This window comes from Rutilus rutilus (genome assembly GCF_951802725.1).
Source record: "Rutilus rutilus genome assembly, chromosome: 2".
NCBI lineage: Eukaryota > Metazoa > Chordata > Actinopteri > Cypriniformes > Leuciscidae > Rutilus > Rutilus rutilus.
Window position 1 is genome coordinate 20841194 of NC_140210.1, and position 19487 is coordinate 20860680.

A 19487-nucleotide genomic window follows, 5' to 3' on the forward strand; every position below is an offset into this window, starting at 1 on the left:
GGACTCTCTATAGACAAAATAATTGTTATACTGTACAAATTGTATATTCTATCCCCTAAACCTACCCTTCACAGAAAACTCTGCATTTTCACATTTTCAAAAAACATCACACACACACACACACACACACACACACACACACACACACACACACACACACACATTTCTAGCTATCCCTTAACTAAATATCTATAAACTAATGTATAAACTAAAATCATACAAAAAACATTTTTGTTACTGAAATAAAATAAAATATAAAAAAATGCATTTCATTTAAAAAATGCATTTCTCATTTTCATTTAGTTTGACATGCACTAAACTAAAATTAAAACTGAAAAATAAAATGAATAAATAAAAATGACAAAAACACAACAAAATGACTAAAACTTGAAAATAAAATGAAAATAGAAAACATAAAAAAATATGAATGATACTAAAATAACACTTAAAACTTTGTCGTAACATATTTCTTTCTCTATTTCAATTTAAAATATATTACATTCATATAATACAAAAAAGTTACAAAATAATTCAAAAGTTGCCAAAATAACTTACCTAATTTTATTCTTCCATAAAATGAGCTGAACTGTAAGCTGAACTGTGAATGGTCAGACATTTTTAAAGAACTATGAGAGGCTGTATCCCCAAAACTGGGAATCACTGAACAGCCCATTCCCTCTTTGACATATACCAGATTTACATCTGTGACATGTATGGTTTCCGAGAAATAAAAAAGCAAAATGTCCTCTACTGAGGACAAAAAACGAATGTGTGTGTGTGTGTGTGTGTGTGTGTGAACCCTGAATCTAGGGCACTGATCAATACATGAACATTCCTGTTGACCCTGCATCCGCACTGGATCACATGACAATCAGTTTCTGAATGAATGAGATCTTTAATATGACAATGGGGGAAACATCCATTCATTCATCCATCCATCCATCCATTTTCCAAACTACATGTAGATGCAAGGATGCTGGAGCCTATTCCAGAATGTCGGCCTGTACGCAAGGAAACTACCTGGACAAATGGCCAGTCCTCACAGGGCTCTCGGGGAAACAATCGTCCCTAATATAGATGTCATATTAGGACTAGCAATGCACTTACACCAAATCTCTCTTTGAAGAGGAAGTTGTGACTTCAGAGTGAAATTGCAGTGCTCTCTGCTGGTTTAAAAGCACTCATTAAGTGTCAACTACTGTAACTGAAAATCATAGGTATCAATTATAGCGATATTAGATCATATGAAACCAGTTTTCACACTTTTTGCATCAAAATGATACTTTACAAAGACTGAATGTGAATATTATGACAGCATCCCCCAATAGAGCATATGGAGCCATTTGTCACAATGGAAACCATGGTTTCACCTATTTTAAATGTAAAATCTTGAGAGACACAATACTGACGTTTTGATATATTTTGCAAAGTTTATTTAAAGTACAATTAGTGTATCCACAGAAATGAAGTCAGTCAGAAATAAAACAATTTAGAATTGTAAATGAACGCAGATTAATCTAAAGGTTTGTATTAAATGTTTGATATCAAAATAAATATTTCCTTATCATGAAGTTTAGTATATTATTCTAATATTGTTTATTATTCGTATCATGCATTAGATAAACTGACAAACAGTATACACTAAAAATGAAAGTAAAAATAGAATGTAGGCTAAAAATAGTATAACAAACAGACAGACCCTGTGACCTGAAAAGGAGAGGAGCAATACAATTCTGTTTGGAGCTGATCGATCACTGAATAACTGATTTCCCAGTTTAGACTAATGGAGCCACCAGCTGTTTTCAGTCCACTTCTAAAACCACCAGAGCACTGATAAAGAATGTCAGAATAGCATACAATATATATATATATATATGTTAATACAAAGTGACATTTAGTACCATTTAAACGTTTGGGGTCAGTGAGATTTTCTAATGTGTTTTGAAAGAAGACTCTTCTGCTTATCAAGCCTGCACTGTAAAAAATAAAAAATAAAAACAAATCCTGTTGTTTAAATAATAATAATAATAATCCTGCCAGATGTGGTTGCCAGATTGATTCTATAAAAATACAGTACTAATTCATATTTACAGAACAACGTTTAAATTTTACAGCATAAAACAACGCACGCTGCTACAACAATCTATTTGGTAACAGTTTTTTTTTTCCCCATGTTGTTTTTTCTTCCCAATAATACAGTTAAAATTACATTCATTTTTTTTACAGTGTGCATTTAATATTTCGTCAAAAAGACAATAAAAACAGTACTATTGTGAAATATCATTACAATTTAAAATAAATCATTTCTATTTTAATGTATTTTAATCAATTTATTTTGTATTTAATTTATTGTGTAATGTATTCTGTGATGGCAAAGCTGAATTTTCAGCATCATTAAACTGTTGAAAACCGTTCTGCTTAATATTGTTTTTGTAAACAGTATTTTCTTGAAGAATTTGATGAATAAAAAGCTCAACAGCATTTATTTGAAATAGAAATCTTTTAAATATCTTTACTATCACGTTTGGTCGATTCAATGCATTCTTTTTGAATAAAAGTATCGATTTTACCAACCACTGCACTGAACTACGAACACATCATAACGACACAAAAATGTGAACATTTACTACTCGACCCCATCATTGAGGCATTAACATTACAAGGTTGTACCTGACGACCTGAAGTTCGTCGACGATGACCAAATATGTTCTTTTACTTGAAAAACAATATGTATTAATGTTTTACGACCATTTTGAGATTAGGCAAAAATTACAACAAAGTTGTAGACGCTATTCCATGTCAAACCGCATGATGGCACTGACAGCTGGTCACCATGAACTCCTGCCGCACAGTCGAGGAAGAAGGTTCCCGTAGATTTGACATTATTAACTGGAGAGAGCAACAGCCAAAGACAGAGGATGCACAATGTCACAGCAGTCTTCAGCGGACCCTGAACGCCCAGGGAATGCAGCCTTGGTGTGTTTGGTAACAAAACATCACTTAAAAATACAGAAAAGGATAGATTGATTTTGCCAGGTTATGCATTGTAATGCTGAATGCTGTTGGTCTCCACTGTTGCGTCACATAATCAGTTAGACCTGCTTATGCATCATAATGCATGCTAGATCTCATCTGTCTTACCATTATACAATTTTCTGAATATTATTATTACTATAATATTATTATTATAGTACTATTATACTATGTTATTATTATTATTGATATTATTTAATAAATAAATGTTACATATACTGTATAAAATATTTAAAATATGAATCACATTTAGAGAGCTGTAGAAAACTTGATATTCATATATGTGTGTGTGTATATATATATTACCATGATATGTTTCAATATGTGTATGTAGGGTCCCATTGGAATTGACTACAACCCCACTGAGGAGGAGAGGAAGGTGTTCAGGGAATGCAATCAGGAAAGCTTCTGGTACAGATGTGAGCAGATGTTCAGTGTTTTTATCCATTATTATGCTTGTGGTTTTATTGATATCATAACTGATTTATGTTTCTGCCTTTACATACAGCTCTCCCTATATCTGCCACCAGCATGGCCTTCACTCAGTTCCTTATTTCTAGAGGTTGGTTTGTTAAAAATCTTACCCAAAACTAAACCTTTAAACAATAATGTAAATGTTTTGATTTCATTTTTATAGGAGCTCTTACGTCCTCTGGCAGATTTGGATCATTGCCTAAAGTAGCTTGTGAGTCAAATTTACTGTCGCTGTAACTGTGAGATGGTTTATTGTTAGACTGAATGTTAAAAATATGTATGCACATCATGTATGTGTTAGTTGCTGGTGTTTGTGGATACTTCGGAGGGAAGATATCGTACATGAAGACATGCCAGGAGAAGTTTATGAGCTTGGAGAATTCACCACTAGGGGAGGCACTGAGACAGAAACAGCACCACCGACCACCAAAGTAAGCACATAATGTTTAATCTAAATGTCATAATTGGACCTTCTGGTGAAAATGACTGCTGACGTATGCCAGACTTTTTATATACCTTTTGTATACCTCCATTTTTGAGTGTAATGCCTACATCTCAGGCCCTGTTTACACCTGGTATTAAGATGCGTTTTGGTCGATCGGATCACAAGTGGACGACGCTATGCAGGTGTAAATGAGGTCTAGAAACATTTGGAGCTTGTCCACTTTCGACCACTTCCAGAGGTAGTTGAAAACAGATTCAACTGGATTGCTTTCATAGTGTAAATGCTCATGTGGTCGAATGTGTTTGAATAGCCACACAAGTCCTCCTACTCTCCTCCTACTGACCTAATGCTTAAACATTATGGGAAACGCCCTAGCCAGACGGGATTTAAACTTTGTCAGCTGGAGACCCAAGTTTGGTTTGAAGACGAAAAACATACCAAGCATAATGTTCTCTCACCATTCCTGATTTCTAACACGCATTTACAGCGTTTGACATGGTCTTGCGGCTATCAGAGCAGAAACAAAAGCTATTGCTCTCCGTGTGTTTTCAGTCCTGGGCGCATTCATATGTAAATCACGTCAGCTTATTTTGTCCATTAGATCGAAAGATCTGAAAAAAACTATACATTTACCCACCCATAGAGCCTTCATTTAAATCAATTAGGACAGAAGTGGTTGAAAGTGGACAAAAGAGACCAGGTGTAAATGGGAATGTGTCTCCCTCGACTACTTGTGATCCGATCGACCAAAACGCATCTCACTACCAGGTGTAAACAGGGCCTAACAATGCAGAACAAAAGATCAGTTGCTACTTCCATTTTATCGTAATTTTAAATAAAAGGAGTGATGTTTCTTCCAGGTTTACTAGTGAGCAGCCAGGGTTGAGTGATCCAAACAAAGCTGATTTTGAGCCAGTGTTTCAGCTTGATGATCAGAGGGATCAGTCGGCCTCCTATGCTAGTGATTTCACTCACACTAACCCCATGCATTCAGCAAAGCACTCTGGCACCCAAATTACAGGCAAGTTAAAGTGCCATCATTTATTTGAATTAAAAACTGCTGTAGGTCTTATTACCCTTAACATTTGCTACAGATCTTAGTTATTACTTAGGCTATTTTTAAACAGTAAAATAGTTCACCTCAAACTATTCTGGAGGGCCACTGTACCGCAAAGTTCAGCTCCAACCCTAATCAAACACACCTGAACCAATCAAAGTCTTCAGGATTACTAGAAAGCTACAGACAGGTGAGTTTTTAACAGGGTTGGAGCTAAACTCTTCAGGACAGTTGCTGCGTTCACGCCATGTCGTAATTACGTAAATGATGTTTTATTAGCACAGTTCGGGAGGAGCACGTTCAGATAATCTACCCAATCAGCACGAGGGGAGGCTTATATATAGAGCCGACTTACTTCGGTTCCACAACAGTTTTTACAGTATACCTACTCCACCCCATCTCCTCACTCTCAATTATTCCTATCCCAGCCTGGGATGGGGGGAGTGCTCTGGGTTTGGGTCAAATTTCGAAATCAGAGTCCTCTCTTTGGACAGCACGCCAAATATGCATATTTTATACCATATCTGAATATATGTAAGTTTGAACTAGGGGTATAACGGTACATGTATTCGTCCCGAACCGTCACGGTTTGGTGCATACAGTCAGACGAAGAATACAGTCAGTCACAGGCGATCCATCCTATGACCCGGAAACCGATCGAGCTCAGCCGTCTTGAAGGACATCTCAATTCTCTAATTGCACCGCGCGGATTGAGGAGTGAGGAAGCTTCCAGAGGAGTCATGAGCGAGGTGTATCCTATGCGGAAGTGTTTTATTGACTAAACGTGACGCACGTATAAATTCTCCTCCCCCTTCACATCGGACACAATCATTTTAATTTATACTTTACCCAATGCAGTTTAAATAAACCACACATCTCACATATTTCAACAGGGTATCTTACTTTATAATTATTTATTATGAATTTCTTAAAGAACCAAACTTTAACAACATAAGGGCAGATCCTTTGAGCGCTGCTGATGACGCTGTGAAGTGACGCTCGGGTGATCAAGCATTCCAAAGTATAAATAAGCTTTCCTTCGATTCCTCCGTCCTCCTTTTCTTTCCTTGCAGCCTTCCCTCGCATCCTACAGGGGGAGGAGCTGAGACGCGAGGAAAGGAAACGAAGATGCACAAATAAGAATTGAGAAGCACCGATGAGTTCAAATGGCAGGCAAGAGCTTGCTAGTACCCTATACTCTGAGTTTCGATTAATTTTTGTGACATGGAAAGGAAACCTAGATGACTAAAAGAAACTTCTTTTCTTCTTTTTACAAAACCACAATGTTTTTGTTTTTTTTATTGTGAGTGTACACAAAAAATAGCCCCTATACAATTTCTAATAATGTTTTACTCTTCTCTGTATGACCATAATTGACATATTGAGTAATATTTTAAGTTGTTTCCGCTGTTATAATGAGACAAAATCATTTGGCATTGTGCCGTTTTGTGTCGTGGAAGTCTCACTACTGTCCAGTGATGAAATATGTGTGTCCTGGAAATGGGAAGCCGCAGGTGCCGTTTTACTCGCTGTGACCTCGTGGAAAGGTGAAGTAGGCTCAGATGTATATGCCTTTTTTTTTTTCTCATTCATCTATCCATGATTTCTTGAGAAAGCGTAATATTGAACTATCACGTTAATAAACTATCACGCTCAATGAAAATGACAACCAAGGCTACGCACAACACGGTAATCAAACCAATAAGTTTGAAAACATCCATTGCATTTTACTGTGCAGCATTGGTCGATCTATCAATAAGAGTAACAAATCAACTATTTCTTAATTTTTTTATTTTAAGCAATCAGGAATCTATGGAGGCCGGACATGTAAATGTACCGGACACGTATCGAACCGTGTACCGTGGACTTCTGTGTACCGTTACACCCCTAGTCAAGTGTTATTTCAACACGTTCATTCGTCATCAGACTGGGAATTATGCATTTCTATGACAACACATATCAATGGCATATCAATGGCCAAATGGCAGCGGGCATGTGGTACAAGTAGAAGCTCTCCAAAAATTCCCAACTTCCTAGTTGAAATTACAAGCTTTACAAGGATGTGAATGCATTTTACAAGTTGAAATCTGGTAAATACAGTAATTACATGTTGTGAATGCACCTTGTGTTTGCCCATCCCTGCCATAAAGTGTGTGGTATTTAAAACCTTCCCTTGAATCCAGCAGAATCATCTTACATTGAGGAGGATGCACAGAAGAAACATGTTCTATACAAGGACTTACAGAGTAAGAACAGGGAAAACTATGAAGTCACAATGACTCAGAAACCAGATGCACTGCCGAAGTCTTCGGCCGATTCCACCCCGGCCAAGAGAGGTGAGACCTGCCAATATACTATCCAACGTCCTTACTAGAGCTGTGTTCGAAATCGCCACCTAAACCATCATTCTCTATTCCCTACATTAGTCCACTAATAATAGTTTACTTGAAGGAGTGAATGAAAACGAGTGAATTCGGACATTGAGTGCACCGGACGGGCTGCCGCTTTTGCATAGTTTGCTGTTTGAAACTTTGCAAACTGTCCGCTCTAGTAGTAATGAAAAGATTTATCTTGAACTCTGTCATGAAAACTATGTATAAACCTTAATTAAACATTTAATAATCAATTAAAGAGGAATTTATACCTGTGTGATATTACACTGTACCCACATTGGACAAGTGGAAAATTAATGCAATTTGGAAAATTAATGGATGGATGATTCATTCAGTACGACCCTCACAGTGCATTATGGGTATTCTCTAGCAGTTGAGGGTACATCAGTTGTACACTCGTTATTGCGGTGCATTATGTGATTGAATGAATGCACTCAATAACGTCCACTATGGTTTCAGACACCACTACTAATGTCTGTCCCCTCAAATAGTGCCCTATTTAAGGGTATAGTCACACTGATTTCAGACACTGATGTGTGTTGCAAAAAAAAAAATTGTCCACTAAACTAAAAACTCAAATATACATGGAGAATATAGAAGTTAATACTTCTGACTTTTAACATCAGAGTGTTTAGAGAGAACACTGGTTACACAGCACACATGCTCAACAAAACCACATTTAATTGATCAGTAACATTGTGAAATATTATAAGAAGTAATTTGAAACTGAATTTATTCCTGGCAAAGCTGAAATTTTAGCATCATGATCATTCAGAAATCATTCTAATATGCTGATTTGGTTCTCAGAAAACATTTCTTATTATCAATGTTGAAAAAAGTTGTGCTGCTTAATATTTCTGTGGAAACTGTGAATACTTTTTTCAGGGTTCTTTGATGAATAGAAAGTACAAAAGAACAGAATTTATTTGAAACATTTTTTTTGTGTTACAATTTAATGCATCCTTGCTGAATAAAAATATTATAAAATATAATGGTATATATAAGAATAGTGTTTTGTACGATATTAGTTTAAAAAAATCAATCCCTTTTTTGCCTACATGATGTGTAAATATATATATATTTCTTTTTTTGTACACAGGGAAGAAGAATATATATGGAGACACATGGGAGGAGTGAGAGCTGCTTCAACGCACTGTCTTCACTGTCTAAATTCGCTGTCTGTAACTGATGTCTTTTACAATATAGATGTCTAACTGTGTCTGAGAGATGACTGTCATTGACTTTGTACCTATTTAAAGTTAAAGGCGCAACTATTGGTTTTTAAATTGTGCACAGCTCACTGCATTATCTAATAATAGCAGCATAATTTTGTGTTTACATTCTCAGAAGACATTTTAATGATGCTTTCCCACAAAAAAAACTAAACCTATGGTATTTATTTACTCAATTTAAAGCTATTTACATTTACTTCTTCCGTTTGATTTATCAGACACGTTTATCCAAAGCGACTTGCAAATGACGAATACAACAAGCGAAAATATTTGGAGAGTTTTTAGCACACCATGAAAGAGGCCATCTACAAGATAAGACTATTTTTTCGCTCATTTCATAATGACAGTTGGAGGAATCGATCAGGTTCAGGTCATACTGTTGTATAATTAAGTATAATTTTAAGACAGACTGGTCCACAATAATTGTGGGTAATAAATTTGATATTAAATCTTTTGAGTTCAATATATACTATTATAGACGCCAAAATACAGGCATAAATTCAGAAGTAAATGGAAAAAACAAAAATCAAGTTGGGCATGTTTTATTTCTGTACACACATTGTACATAAATACACTGAAATATTTTTTGAAAAATAAAGACGATGTCCCTGGGATTTAGGATGACATCAGACAAGAGATAGGGCCATTGTAATTTCAGTAATAATATCAGTATTCACACACACACACACACACACACACACATTTCATAAATTTCAGGTTTTCAGACCTAATAGGACCAATTGTCTTATTGAGTAATGGGACATAACGGTTTTATTAACTTACAATTGGATACATTTACACAACTATAGTTCACTAAGAGAAAATGCCTGCATAGGACTTGCTTAGTCTTCACACCTGACCCAGGATTGAAACAAAGATGAAAAAAAAAATTTAGTGAAAAAGAAATAATGTCTTTCTGCCCTGGAGAAAATCCTATATTTGTGGGTTCATATTCTATTTTATTATTATTTAGTTTTACTCCCAATAATTCGTTAAAATGAATTGTTTAACTTTTCCAATGACCCAACAAACCTATAAATGTTTTGATTTGTCTCACTTGTGAACAAAATGAAAAACAAAATATCTCAGGGACAGACGGAAACAATCACCATCAAGAGACAAACATTTGCTGCTCGTCTTTTTAAACTGAGCAAGTAAACAAAGATAAAAAAATGCTCCAAAAAAACCCCAGCAAAAGAAATCTAATCTATGCTGCGTCACTACCCATTGGTGCACTTGGACCGCATCAGATCCATGACTTCCACTAGACTCAAAAGTCCCGTCAGAGTCTAGATGGTGCGTGGCACAGTCAGTGTTTGATTGTCTTTGTATATAGATGATTTGTGATCAGGAGAGATGGAGAACTATGTATTGTGCATTGACCGTATCCATTTGGCTTTCAGCTAACTGAAAATCCGTATTAATCGTTCCTACCATCCATCTTTTTTTTTTAATTAACAGGAAAGGTTTAATTCTACAGCCGCCACTTCCTCAAGCCATTCTTCACTGATTCGCTCCACAGTGATGTTGTCGGCAACAGGAAATCGCTTAGCTAGTGTGCAGACTGTGATGTGATTAAGGTATAGTAGACGTTTCCAGCTTCAGAAGTTACTTTCCGTGGCCTCCTCGCAGGCTCCGTGTAGTCATGTGACAGTAAAGGTCCCTCTGTGTGTATTCATGCACTCGCGAAACCAAAACGGCACATCAGACGTGTGCCTCAGTATGTGTGTTTGTGGGTTGTAAACAGTGCTTTCTCGGTGAGGAGTGCTGTGAGTGGCGCTCGGACGTGAGGCGAGTCTCTTGCTCAAGAGTGTGGAGGGAAAAGAGACGAGGCCACATGATAGAACCATGACAGTACCGGAGAAAGGCACCTCAGGAAGACCACGCCGGAGGGATGAGCTCTGGCCCGCCACTGCTAATCCGGCCGGAAGATGGGAATCTTGGGAAGGAACTCTATTTGGATGACCTATAAATAGGATGGAGAGAAACGGTGGAGGTGAATTTACACTTTTCATAAGTCCGATTTATTCTATTTGGAAGAGCTCAGATAGTTTTGGGTGCGTGTTTGTAGTTGGCTTACATATTCCATCATGTTGTTGGTTTCACACTTCCTTTTGCTGAGCCTCCAATGCAAACACAGCTAAATGAACAGAGGGCATGACGTAAAATTAGCACCTGACGGTAAAATACAGACTGCAAACAAACACACGACCTTCTACGTACCTTGTGATACAATCTGCTGTTTTCCCACTCCAATAGCTTCTCTAAGGATCTGCGTGTCTATTGGTGAAAAAAACACTATTCAGCACAACTCAAGACAAGAGGAGTTATTTATGTCCTATAATGTACCCTTACCTTTTAAAAGTTTTGGGTTCGTAAGATTTTTTTAAATGTTTTTGAAAGTCATCTCACCTAGGCTACATTTATTTGATCAAAAATACAAGTAAAAACAGTAATATTGTTATAATATTTAATATAATTGTTAGCATTTTTTATTATATTTTAAATTTTAATTTATTCCTGTGACGTCAAAGCTGAATTTTCAGCAGTCTTCAGTGTCACATGATCCTTAAGAAATCATTCTAATATGTTGATTTGGTGCTCAATTAAATTTTAGTTTTATTATCAATGTATTAATTTATTAAATCACAGTTGTGCTGCTTAATATTTTTGGTGGAAACTGTGATAATTTTTCCAGGATTCTTTGATGAATATTTCGAAATGGAATTTATACGAAATGGAAATCTTTTGTTTTTATTTTTATTTTAAATGTCTTTTTTTAATCTTTTTTTTTAATCTTACTGACCCCATCTACTGGAGTCAATTAACAAAGAAAATATTGTCCCTCACTTTGTAGAATTTTTTTTAATAACAATAATAAAGAAAACATAAATCACAAGCAAGCAGAAATGTAAAGCTTACTTACAAAATGGTCCCATTAGATAATTAGTAATATTTGTTAACGTTAGTTAATAAAAATACAAATGTTCATTGTTAGTTCATGTTAGTCTGGTCCAGTAAATAATATTAACAGATACAACTTTTAATTGTATCAATGTATTGGCAAATGTTGAAATGAACATTAAAGGCAGGGTAGGCAGGATTTTTCTAAAAAACTTTTTCCCCAAATTCGTTTAAACTGTCTTTATATACCAATACATAATTAAAATGTAAGTACTCTGAAAAAGAGAGTATAAAAATCGAGTGTCTCTAGTCCTCTCAGGACTGCAATAAACACAGCTACTTATTTCATTCACTCCACCCCCTCCCTTCTGGGCTCCTTCCAAAGCCACGCCCCCCAAAACACATGAACGCGCGATGCCGACCGCTCGTTCCGAATGGAAATAAGTAGCTGTGTTTATTGCAGTCCTGAGAGGACTACAGACACTCGATTTTTATACTCTCTTTTTCAGAGTACTTACATTTTAATTATGTATTGGTATATAAAGACAGTTTAAACAAATTTGGGAAAAGTTTTTTTGAAAAATCCTGCCTTTAACTATGATTTACAAATGTTTTAAAAGTATTTTTAATTGTTAATATTAACTAATGTTAACAAATTGAACATTGTTGTAAAGTGTTACTATTAATTCTATTGAATTAAAACTTGTCTGACCTGCAAAACTGTCAATACTGAATGCAAAAAATTACACCACATTCCTAACCCATAGATTTCCATTGTAAATTCATTTCTGTAAATCCGATATTTGCGGTTTTACAAACTGAAGAATGGGTTCAACTCATTTTCCCAGGAAATTGACAGCATGCCACAAATGCTTTTGATAAAGCTAAGCTTCTTTTAAACCAGAAACATCCCTCGAGGTGACTCTGAACAAACTCACCCTCTTGCTAAGGCAGATGACCGGCCACAGACTAAAGCCCAGAGTACAGCAACAGCAGAGACAGCCGCACAGCAGCCAGCGCACATTCACCGGGAGAGCCTTCCTCAGACAGCCGTTCACCCGGTTTATGCTGGCTTTGAACTCTTCTGGTGCAACCTGTAAATCAACAAATGAAGCAGTCAACTAGAACTCACGTCAGACCTCAGAATTGTGTGTGGCACCACATTGTAAAATACACACTTTCGAGCTTATCAACTATTTACGTGGAAAAGCGCAGCTTGAACATTCTACTAAACATCTCGTTTGTGCTCGACAAATATGTTGGGGTGAATAATTATTTTAAGCATTCTATAACGTAACAGTCTTACACTATATCCTTTCATTTCTGAAAGCCAGTAATGACAGACTTCTCTGGGGCTTTTCACTTCTCACTGGGATTAGAAATGAATAATTCTACATTTAATTGTAGTTCCTTGAGATGAAAAAGCCACTGAAATCACACTTACCTTTCCCGTAAGGGCTGAGGGAAACTCAGACTCAAATTTATTGCTCAGTCCAAACCTACAGGAAAGAAAAAAAATATTAAAAATATTGTGATTTTAATTTAATTTCTCAAACAAAGGCACAAGTAGACTTACTGTAATATGCTATATATTTTTGTAATAGACTATATAATATAAAGTTTATTTTACTAGACCAGGTAGCAAAAAAAGGTTTTGAGAAAAACGGTGTACAATGTGTAAAAAAAATTATAATAAAAAGATTAAAATAAATAAAAATTAGATAATATACAAGTATGTAATAAACATATAAATTAATAAGTGAATATTTAATAATGATATGTAAATAATGAATAAATAAATCAATCAATCCAACAGTACAGTACTAAAATGTGTAGAAACGTAATAATGTAGCTTAACAGAAAACATTTGGCCATAAATATTTTAGATTCACAGTATAAATTAGGACTTTATCCAAGGTCCGTCGCAAGAGAACTGTCATATTTGGGGGTCTGTGGCATCTAAAAGATAGAAAATCCTTGTAATTGACGTAGTTCACTAAAAATGAAAGTTTAATCGTTTACTTACTCTTGCGTAATGCCAAACCCGTATAACTTACTTTTGCTAAGGAACACAAAATACTAGTCAGTTGTCAGTTTCTTAGGGGAATTGTATGCGCATCCGAACATTCAAAATATGTTTTAGGTTGTTAAACCGTTCTGGGACTTGTCATTAAAACTACTACCATTTGTCTTAAGCAGTTGTATTGATACTTAGCATGTGTCTTGTGTGTCTCTAAATGAGCACTGAGTTCCTAATAGCTCAGGTGTGATCAGTGTAGATTAATAATCTATATATGAATAGATCCAGGGCTGACGGGAGTCTTACACAGTGACGTGCCCGGATCCGCGCACTACCACCGGGTCCGGAGCGTATTTGAGCAGCTGCTCCTCCGCGGCCCTGTCCTCGTCCTCTTCTTCCTCTTCCTCCTCCTCGTATATCTCATCAAAGTCCTCCATCATCGCCCTCCGCCTCGGCCTCTTTGCTTCCCGAAAGAAGCGCCGAGAAAGACCGCGTTTCGCACACGTTACTCAAATATATGCAATAACGCAGATCGTACGGCCTCGGTGAGAAACGACTGTACAGAAATCCGGATCAAAATATCAACATCCGCCGAAAATCTCGTGTGGATTGATCTCAGGATACATCGCGAGAGTATGTAAATCACATGCTCACTGCTTGAGGCTTCCTTATGTCAAAATAAATGGGTGTATAATAATAATCGGGGTGCAGAGATGGGCATAAATGCATGGAAATGTATTTAAAATACAAATACAAAATACTGTGTGAAAAAATGTATTTAAATACAAATACAAAATACTGTGTGGAAAAAAATGTATTTAAATACAAATACAGTATTTTGTATTTTGAAAATACCCAAAATACATGTGAAATTGGCCATCCAGTGCAGGTATAGGCCACAGTGAATGAAGAAACTACATAGGCCTACTGACTTTTCATTCCTAACCACATCTCTGCCCTTTCTTTCTTTCTTTCTTTCTTTCTTTCTTTCTTTCTTTCTTTCTTTCTTTCTTTCTTTCTTTCTTTCTTTCTTTCTTTCTTTCTTTCTTTCTTTCTTTCTTTCTTTCTTCCATTTATATACTTATTTCTGGTTACAATGTAGTCTATTACTTGTGGTGAACACTATTAAAAAATTCATACTGTATGTAAAACTGTGGGAACCTTTTCTGCTATCTAGCAAATAATATGGATGGGCGATATGACCAAAATCTCAATTTTACTTCACAGTAACAATATCATGGTTTCACAATTCTCAATATCAGTTTTGATTCCACAGCATAAACTGAATTTCATTTTTCTTTTCTTTTTTGCAGGTAGTCCAGTGCTTTTGAAGTAATTTTATGTTTATTTTATGTAAAGTTTATTTGTTTCCATAAGTTTATTAAAATTAGAAAGTGTATCTAAAATTTAAAATTAGAATTAATTTAGATTCATTTGACACTATTTACCCCTTTTTGATTATTATTTTTTATGTACAATAAAACTAAAAGCTTAAGATTTTTGTGGAGTATCATTCATCAGTGCAATTTGCACCCCACTTACCCCACAAATAGGCCCATCTATGTAAACGATTTAGAAAAAGTTCCATCAATTCAAACTTAATATCATCGCTATGATATGTAGTGTCATATCACCCAGCCCTAACATGCAGTAATGCTTTAAACACCTTTGACAAAAATCAACTATTCTTTCTTTTATTCTTTCATGTCAACTGAAGTGAATAATGCACTATTTTAACTTTAATCAACAAGTAGAATTGATCATGACATTCTCACCTTATATATATATATATATATATATATATATATATATATATATATATATATATATATATATATATATATATATAAATAAATAAAAAATAGCTGATCCAATGTTGAGCTAGTGAATGTCTGAACTAGTTGATGCACAAAATCATTACCCTGATAAATAGGTTGACTGGCATATTTTATGTATTTTGAAAATACAAAAATACTCATCTTAAATGTATTTAAATACAAATTACATTTGATTTTTTCCAAAGGCTTTAAAATACAAAATAGTATTTTGTATTTCAAATACGTATTTTAAATACATGTATCTGAAATACTGCCCATCCCTGTATATATACACATGTATGTATATATTATATATATATATATATTACTCATCTTTATGTGTAGTGGTGTTTGTTAAGGCCAGCATCACTAACTGGGTTCATGAATGAATCGGTGTGTTGAAATTCATCTTTAAAGTGAACATCTTGCATTGACTCATTTCTTTTGTTCACTAAAGTGTCTTATTTTGTTCAGTGCTCAACTGCTCTGGTGGCTTTTCCTGCCTCCACAGACTATAGAGCACAAGCCGGTTTTATTGGAGTGCGGCCTGTGAAGAAGCATTTGGTTGGTTGTGTGGATATTTCCCGTCCCTGGCTTTTCTCCTATTTCACCCTGTTAAAGCTGCTTGGCTTGGCTGAGGAAGACACACTCAAAGATGTGCTGGGATTCTTTTGGGTTCATCCAGTAACCCTCACCACACCAGCACTTACAGCTAGTATTTCAGTTATGTGCAGTTTTCTCTAATAGGTGAACAATCTGCCACATGTGGAAATCTGCTGGACTGCTCTCATCATTTCAGATGTCATATGACTTATATCAGCACTTTTGAAAGGCAACAGCAACTTAAATAACCACTTGTTACAACCAAGGTCTGCAGAAGAGCATCTCTGAATGCATGTAATGGTGTGAGGGTATTTTCTTAGCACACTTTGGGTCCCTTAGTACCAAGTGTGCATTGTTTAAATGCCACAGCCTACCTGAGTATTGTTGCTGACCATGTCCATCCCTTTATGACCACAGTGCACCCATCTTCTGATGGATACTTCCAGCAGGATAATGCACAATGTCACAAAGCTCAAATCATCTCAGATCATCAGTTCAATATACTCAAATGTCCTCTAATAAAGTGGCTGGTGAGTGTGTGTGTATGTGTATCTGTATGCATATATAATAGAGTAGTTAACATCTAATAATGAAGAAATGAACTAGAACTAATAAAATAAACAAAAAATGAAAAGAATAATGAAGGAAATTGGTTGCTGTCCGGTTCTGCCATTTCTTTCTATTCTGTTAAATAGGAATCTTTGTGGAGAAAAGACAGCAGTCAATCATCACATCCACAAAAGACAATGACGGCACCCATAGTTTATCTGCACTATTGTGTTTGTTGCTTTTTATTACCTTTTATTTATTTATTATAAACTACATGCTTTTCTTTCTTTTTTTTTGAACAGCCGATTTGTTTTAAATGTTGAAAAACACTGTCACGGTTCATAAATTCATTGTTTCCTTCTTGTCTCGTGTAACTGTTGTTCTGTGTGTGTGTGTGTGTGTGTGTGTGTGTGTGTGTGTGTGTGTGTGAGTGGGCGTGGCACTCATTCCGGATGATCAGCGATCCAGCTGATCTCATTCAACACTCCAGCTGCAGCTCATTCAACCACCTATAAGACCTCACCGCACTTTTCTCTCATTGTCAGATCGTTGGTTGATGTCTCCCGTGTGTGATCCGTTTGTCGACGTTCCTGTTTCATGTTCCCGTTCCTGTTCCTCGTTCTTCGGATTTCGTCTTCACCTGGGTTTCACGGTTTCAGCACTTCACCACGGACATCTCGCTGACCATCCAGTCCTTGTGTCACCAGCTACTCACTCATCACCGGATCTTCACTTCCATCTTTACCAATAAACTGAGTTTACTTGCACTATTGCTTCTTTCGTTTGTTCGCCATGACAAACACTTATTTGAACACAGATTTTACAAGTCTTGCGCAAATATGGAGCTGGAAAATATGTACTGGATTAGTAAAAAGCATTCATATGCTTATGGAATGGGTTGACAAAAAAAACACCCAATTAAACTCCTGTTCTGGCTCAATTTATCCCTTGCTTGAACAACAAGAAAACTGCTTCAGGCCATGCCCCATTCCTGGAGTTTAAGTGTATCTTAAATTATTGACAGTTTTATTGAATTGTTTTCTCATTTCTTTCAGTTCTCCTGATGTATTTGAGCCTCCAGCGAAGCCATTACCACCAGGGGCACCAATATTGCGTGGGTGTGAGGTTTGTCCAGTAGAAAATGGATGAAAAAAATGTTTTTTTGTGTGTTTTTTTGGACAAAACTTTCACTTATAAAAATGTAAATAATAACTTAAAATAGTGTAATATGCATGGAAATAGCCTAAATGCATTGTACTTTTTCTATTGTGCGTAGAACCCTCTGTCAAACAGATCCATTTGCAGAAACACAATCTGATGATGTCAAGCTAATGTGGCTTGGGGAGTCTTTTTTCTGTGATTGTTTCACGAGGAACAGAAGATCGGAGAATCGTACCGTGGTTACTGTAACACAGAGGCAGAGCTTGAGGCCGTTCTGCTTCTACACAAGCAGCAGACTCACGCTGTGTTTGGCACCCGCCAATCACCCTCACCGGCTAAACCTACCACCAGACTCATGTGGAAATCACAGAAATCATGGCATTCCCTTTGTTAATCCAGGTAATATGGCCCTTTTTGCTTGTGGGATCTGTGGTGTGACTTTATGTGAGATACCCTTATTTAAGTCTTAAAGGGGACATATAATTGTACATGCACTTTTACAAGTTGATTGTACTGAAGTGTGTGTTGGCAGTGCCTGTACACAACCATCATATAATGATAAAAATCCAACTAGTGGTCTTTTTTTAATCTCCTTATACTTTTTCCCCTGTCTCAAATCGAGCCGTCTGACGTCTGACGTCACACGGTCGGACACCCTCCCACGATAGTTAATTGACAGCAGCGTTTCAACACAGACCCGCCCCGAGCGAGCTGTCAATCATAGTCCGCGCGGACATTGGAGCAGAATGGCGTCTAAGCGATTGTGGTGTTCTGTTCTTGGGTGTAATAACGAACACAGCAGTCATTTTGATGTTCCTAAATCCGAACCGCTGAAGACGCAGTGGCTGAGTTTGTTTTTGAAGGGAATATTCCCCACGATCAACGTCAATGCTTTCATGTTTGCGCGAATCATTTCTCACCAGACTGCTTTATAAAGGAGGGTCAGTATAAAGCTGGTTTTGCTAAGAAGCTGCTCCTGAAAAAAGGATCGGTACCAACTATTCGTGTTCCTGCTGCACCTCCAGAAGAAGAAGTGAGTGTAACGTTTTATTAACCTTTATATTAATCTTTGCAAATCGCTAGCACGCTTCACGATGAATGCGGCTGTTTACACTCAGGGTACATTACGGCATTTTTTCTATGTACAACGTTCTCAATATAATTCATAATCCCAAGTTTATAATGAACAACGCATTATGGTTAGTGTGTTATTACAAGAGGTGTACGCACAGAACAGAGGGGCGGGGTGAGCAAAGCATCATTTAAAGACACATGCACTTAAACGGCGTGCTGAAAACAGCTGGTTTTGACCAGGTAAAATGAGTGTTTTCTTACAATACTAATTAGAATTTTTAATTCAAGTGTATTACAAACTTTTCATTTAGACCCTAAAGAATCATAATAACTTGTACAAAAATGGCATTATATGACCTATTTAAAGCTGTTTAGTCATGTAGTCTATATGTTATTTTAATGCCTGAACTGTGTTTTGACTATAATTCAAAATTGGAATTTTAATCGATGTCTAAATTTGGGGGCATCTGAATGCTAGTGGTATATTGGCAAATGAAACTTTAGCAGATACGATTTGTTTGAAAGAAAGAAATACTTTTATTCAGTAGGATGCATTAAATAAATATAAAATGACAGTAAAGGCATTCATAAAGATTAAGCAGCAACATTGGTCAGCTAAATCAGCATTAGAATGATGACAGAATGAGTTCTTGTCATCACAGGAATTTAAACATATTTGAACAGAAGACAGTTATTTTGAATTGAAATAATTTTGAATATTTCAA

General features: G+C 36.1%; 3 protein-coding genes across 4 annotated transcripts in view; 2 read left to right on the forward strand and 1 right to left on the reverse strand.

The window, feature by feature from the left end:
• The first annotated feature begins 2835 nt into the window (after positions 1–2835).
• Positions 2836–9514, forward strand: LOC311280352 (OCIA domain-containing protein 1). Of its 2 annotated transcripts, none has more exons than XM_084392456.1 (8): positions 2836–2976; positions 3368–3452; positions 3542–3595; positions 3671–3718; positions 3809–3938; positions 4813–4973; positions 7196–7345; positions 8502–9514. In XM_084392456.1, the coding sequence occupies exons 1-8, from the start codon at positions 2926–2928 to the stop codon at positions 8537–8539; spliced, it is 717 nt and encodes a 238-aa protein (XP_084248582.1). In that variant the 5' UTR covers positions 2836–2925; the 3' UTR covers positions 8540–9514. The 2 variants fall into 2 exon arrangements, with proteins under 2 accessions (XP_084248582.1, XP_084248581.1); XM_084392455.1 differs by having other exon boundaries at positions 7193–7345; positions 8502–8686.
• chic2 (cysteine-rich hydrophobic domain 2) lies at positions 9161–14210 on the reverse strand. The gene is made up of 6 exons (XM_084392475.1): positions 13865–14210; positions 12983–13037; positions 12477–12632; positions 10858–10914; positions 10715–10774; positions 9161–10600 (listed from the first exon to the last, which is right to left on the reverse strand). Exons 1-6 carry the CDS (start codon positions 13996–13998, stop codon positions 10550–10552), a joined length of 513 nt encoding a protein of 170 aa, XP_084248601.1. The 5' UTR covers positions 13999–14210; the 3' UTR covers positions 9161–10549.
• A 3671-nt stretch (positions 14211–17881) lies between these two features.
• Positions 17882–19487, forward strand: part of LOC311286126 (calcium-responsive transcription factor-like) — a 28542-nt gene continuing 26936 nt past the window's right edge. The window contains exon 1 of the mRNA XM_084402176.1: positions 17882–18087. The gene's annotated coding sequence lies outside the window, so the exon portion shown is untranslated. The remainder of the gene's footprint in view (positions 18088–19487) is intronic.

What these genes read in the sequence shown, in the direction of transcription:
- LOC311280352 (XM_084392455.1), top strand. Translation starts at nt 2,926, where the DNA reads ATGTCACAGCAGTCTTCAGCGGACCCTGAACGCCCAGGGAATGCAGCC. An exon ending in GCCCAGGGAATGCAGCCTTG is followed by an intron (nt 2,977 to 3,367) that starts GTGTGTTTGGTA and finishes ATGTGTATGTAG; the next exon opens with GGTCCCATTGGAATTGACTA. An exon ending in CTCTGGCACCCAAATTACAG is followed by an intron (nt 4,974 to 7,192) that starts GCAAGTTAAAGT and finishes CCTTGAATCCAG; the next exon opens with CAGAATCATCTTACATTGAG.
- chic2 (XM_084392475.1), bottom strand. Translation starts at nt 13,998, where the DNA reads ATGATGGAGGACTTTGATGAGATATACGAGGAGGAGGAAGAGGAAGAA. An exon ending in TCATCTGCCTTAGCAAGAGG is followed by an intron (nt 10,915 to 12,476) that starts GTGAGTTTGTTC and finishes TTTCACCAATAG; the next exon opens with ACACGCAGATCCTTAGAGAA. An exon ending in ACAGCAGATTGTATCACAAG is followed by an intron (nt 10,775 to 10,857) that starts GTACGTAGAAGG and finishes CTGTTCATTTAG; the next exon opens with CTGTGTTTGCATTGGAGGCT.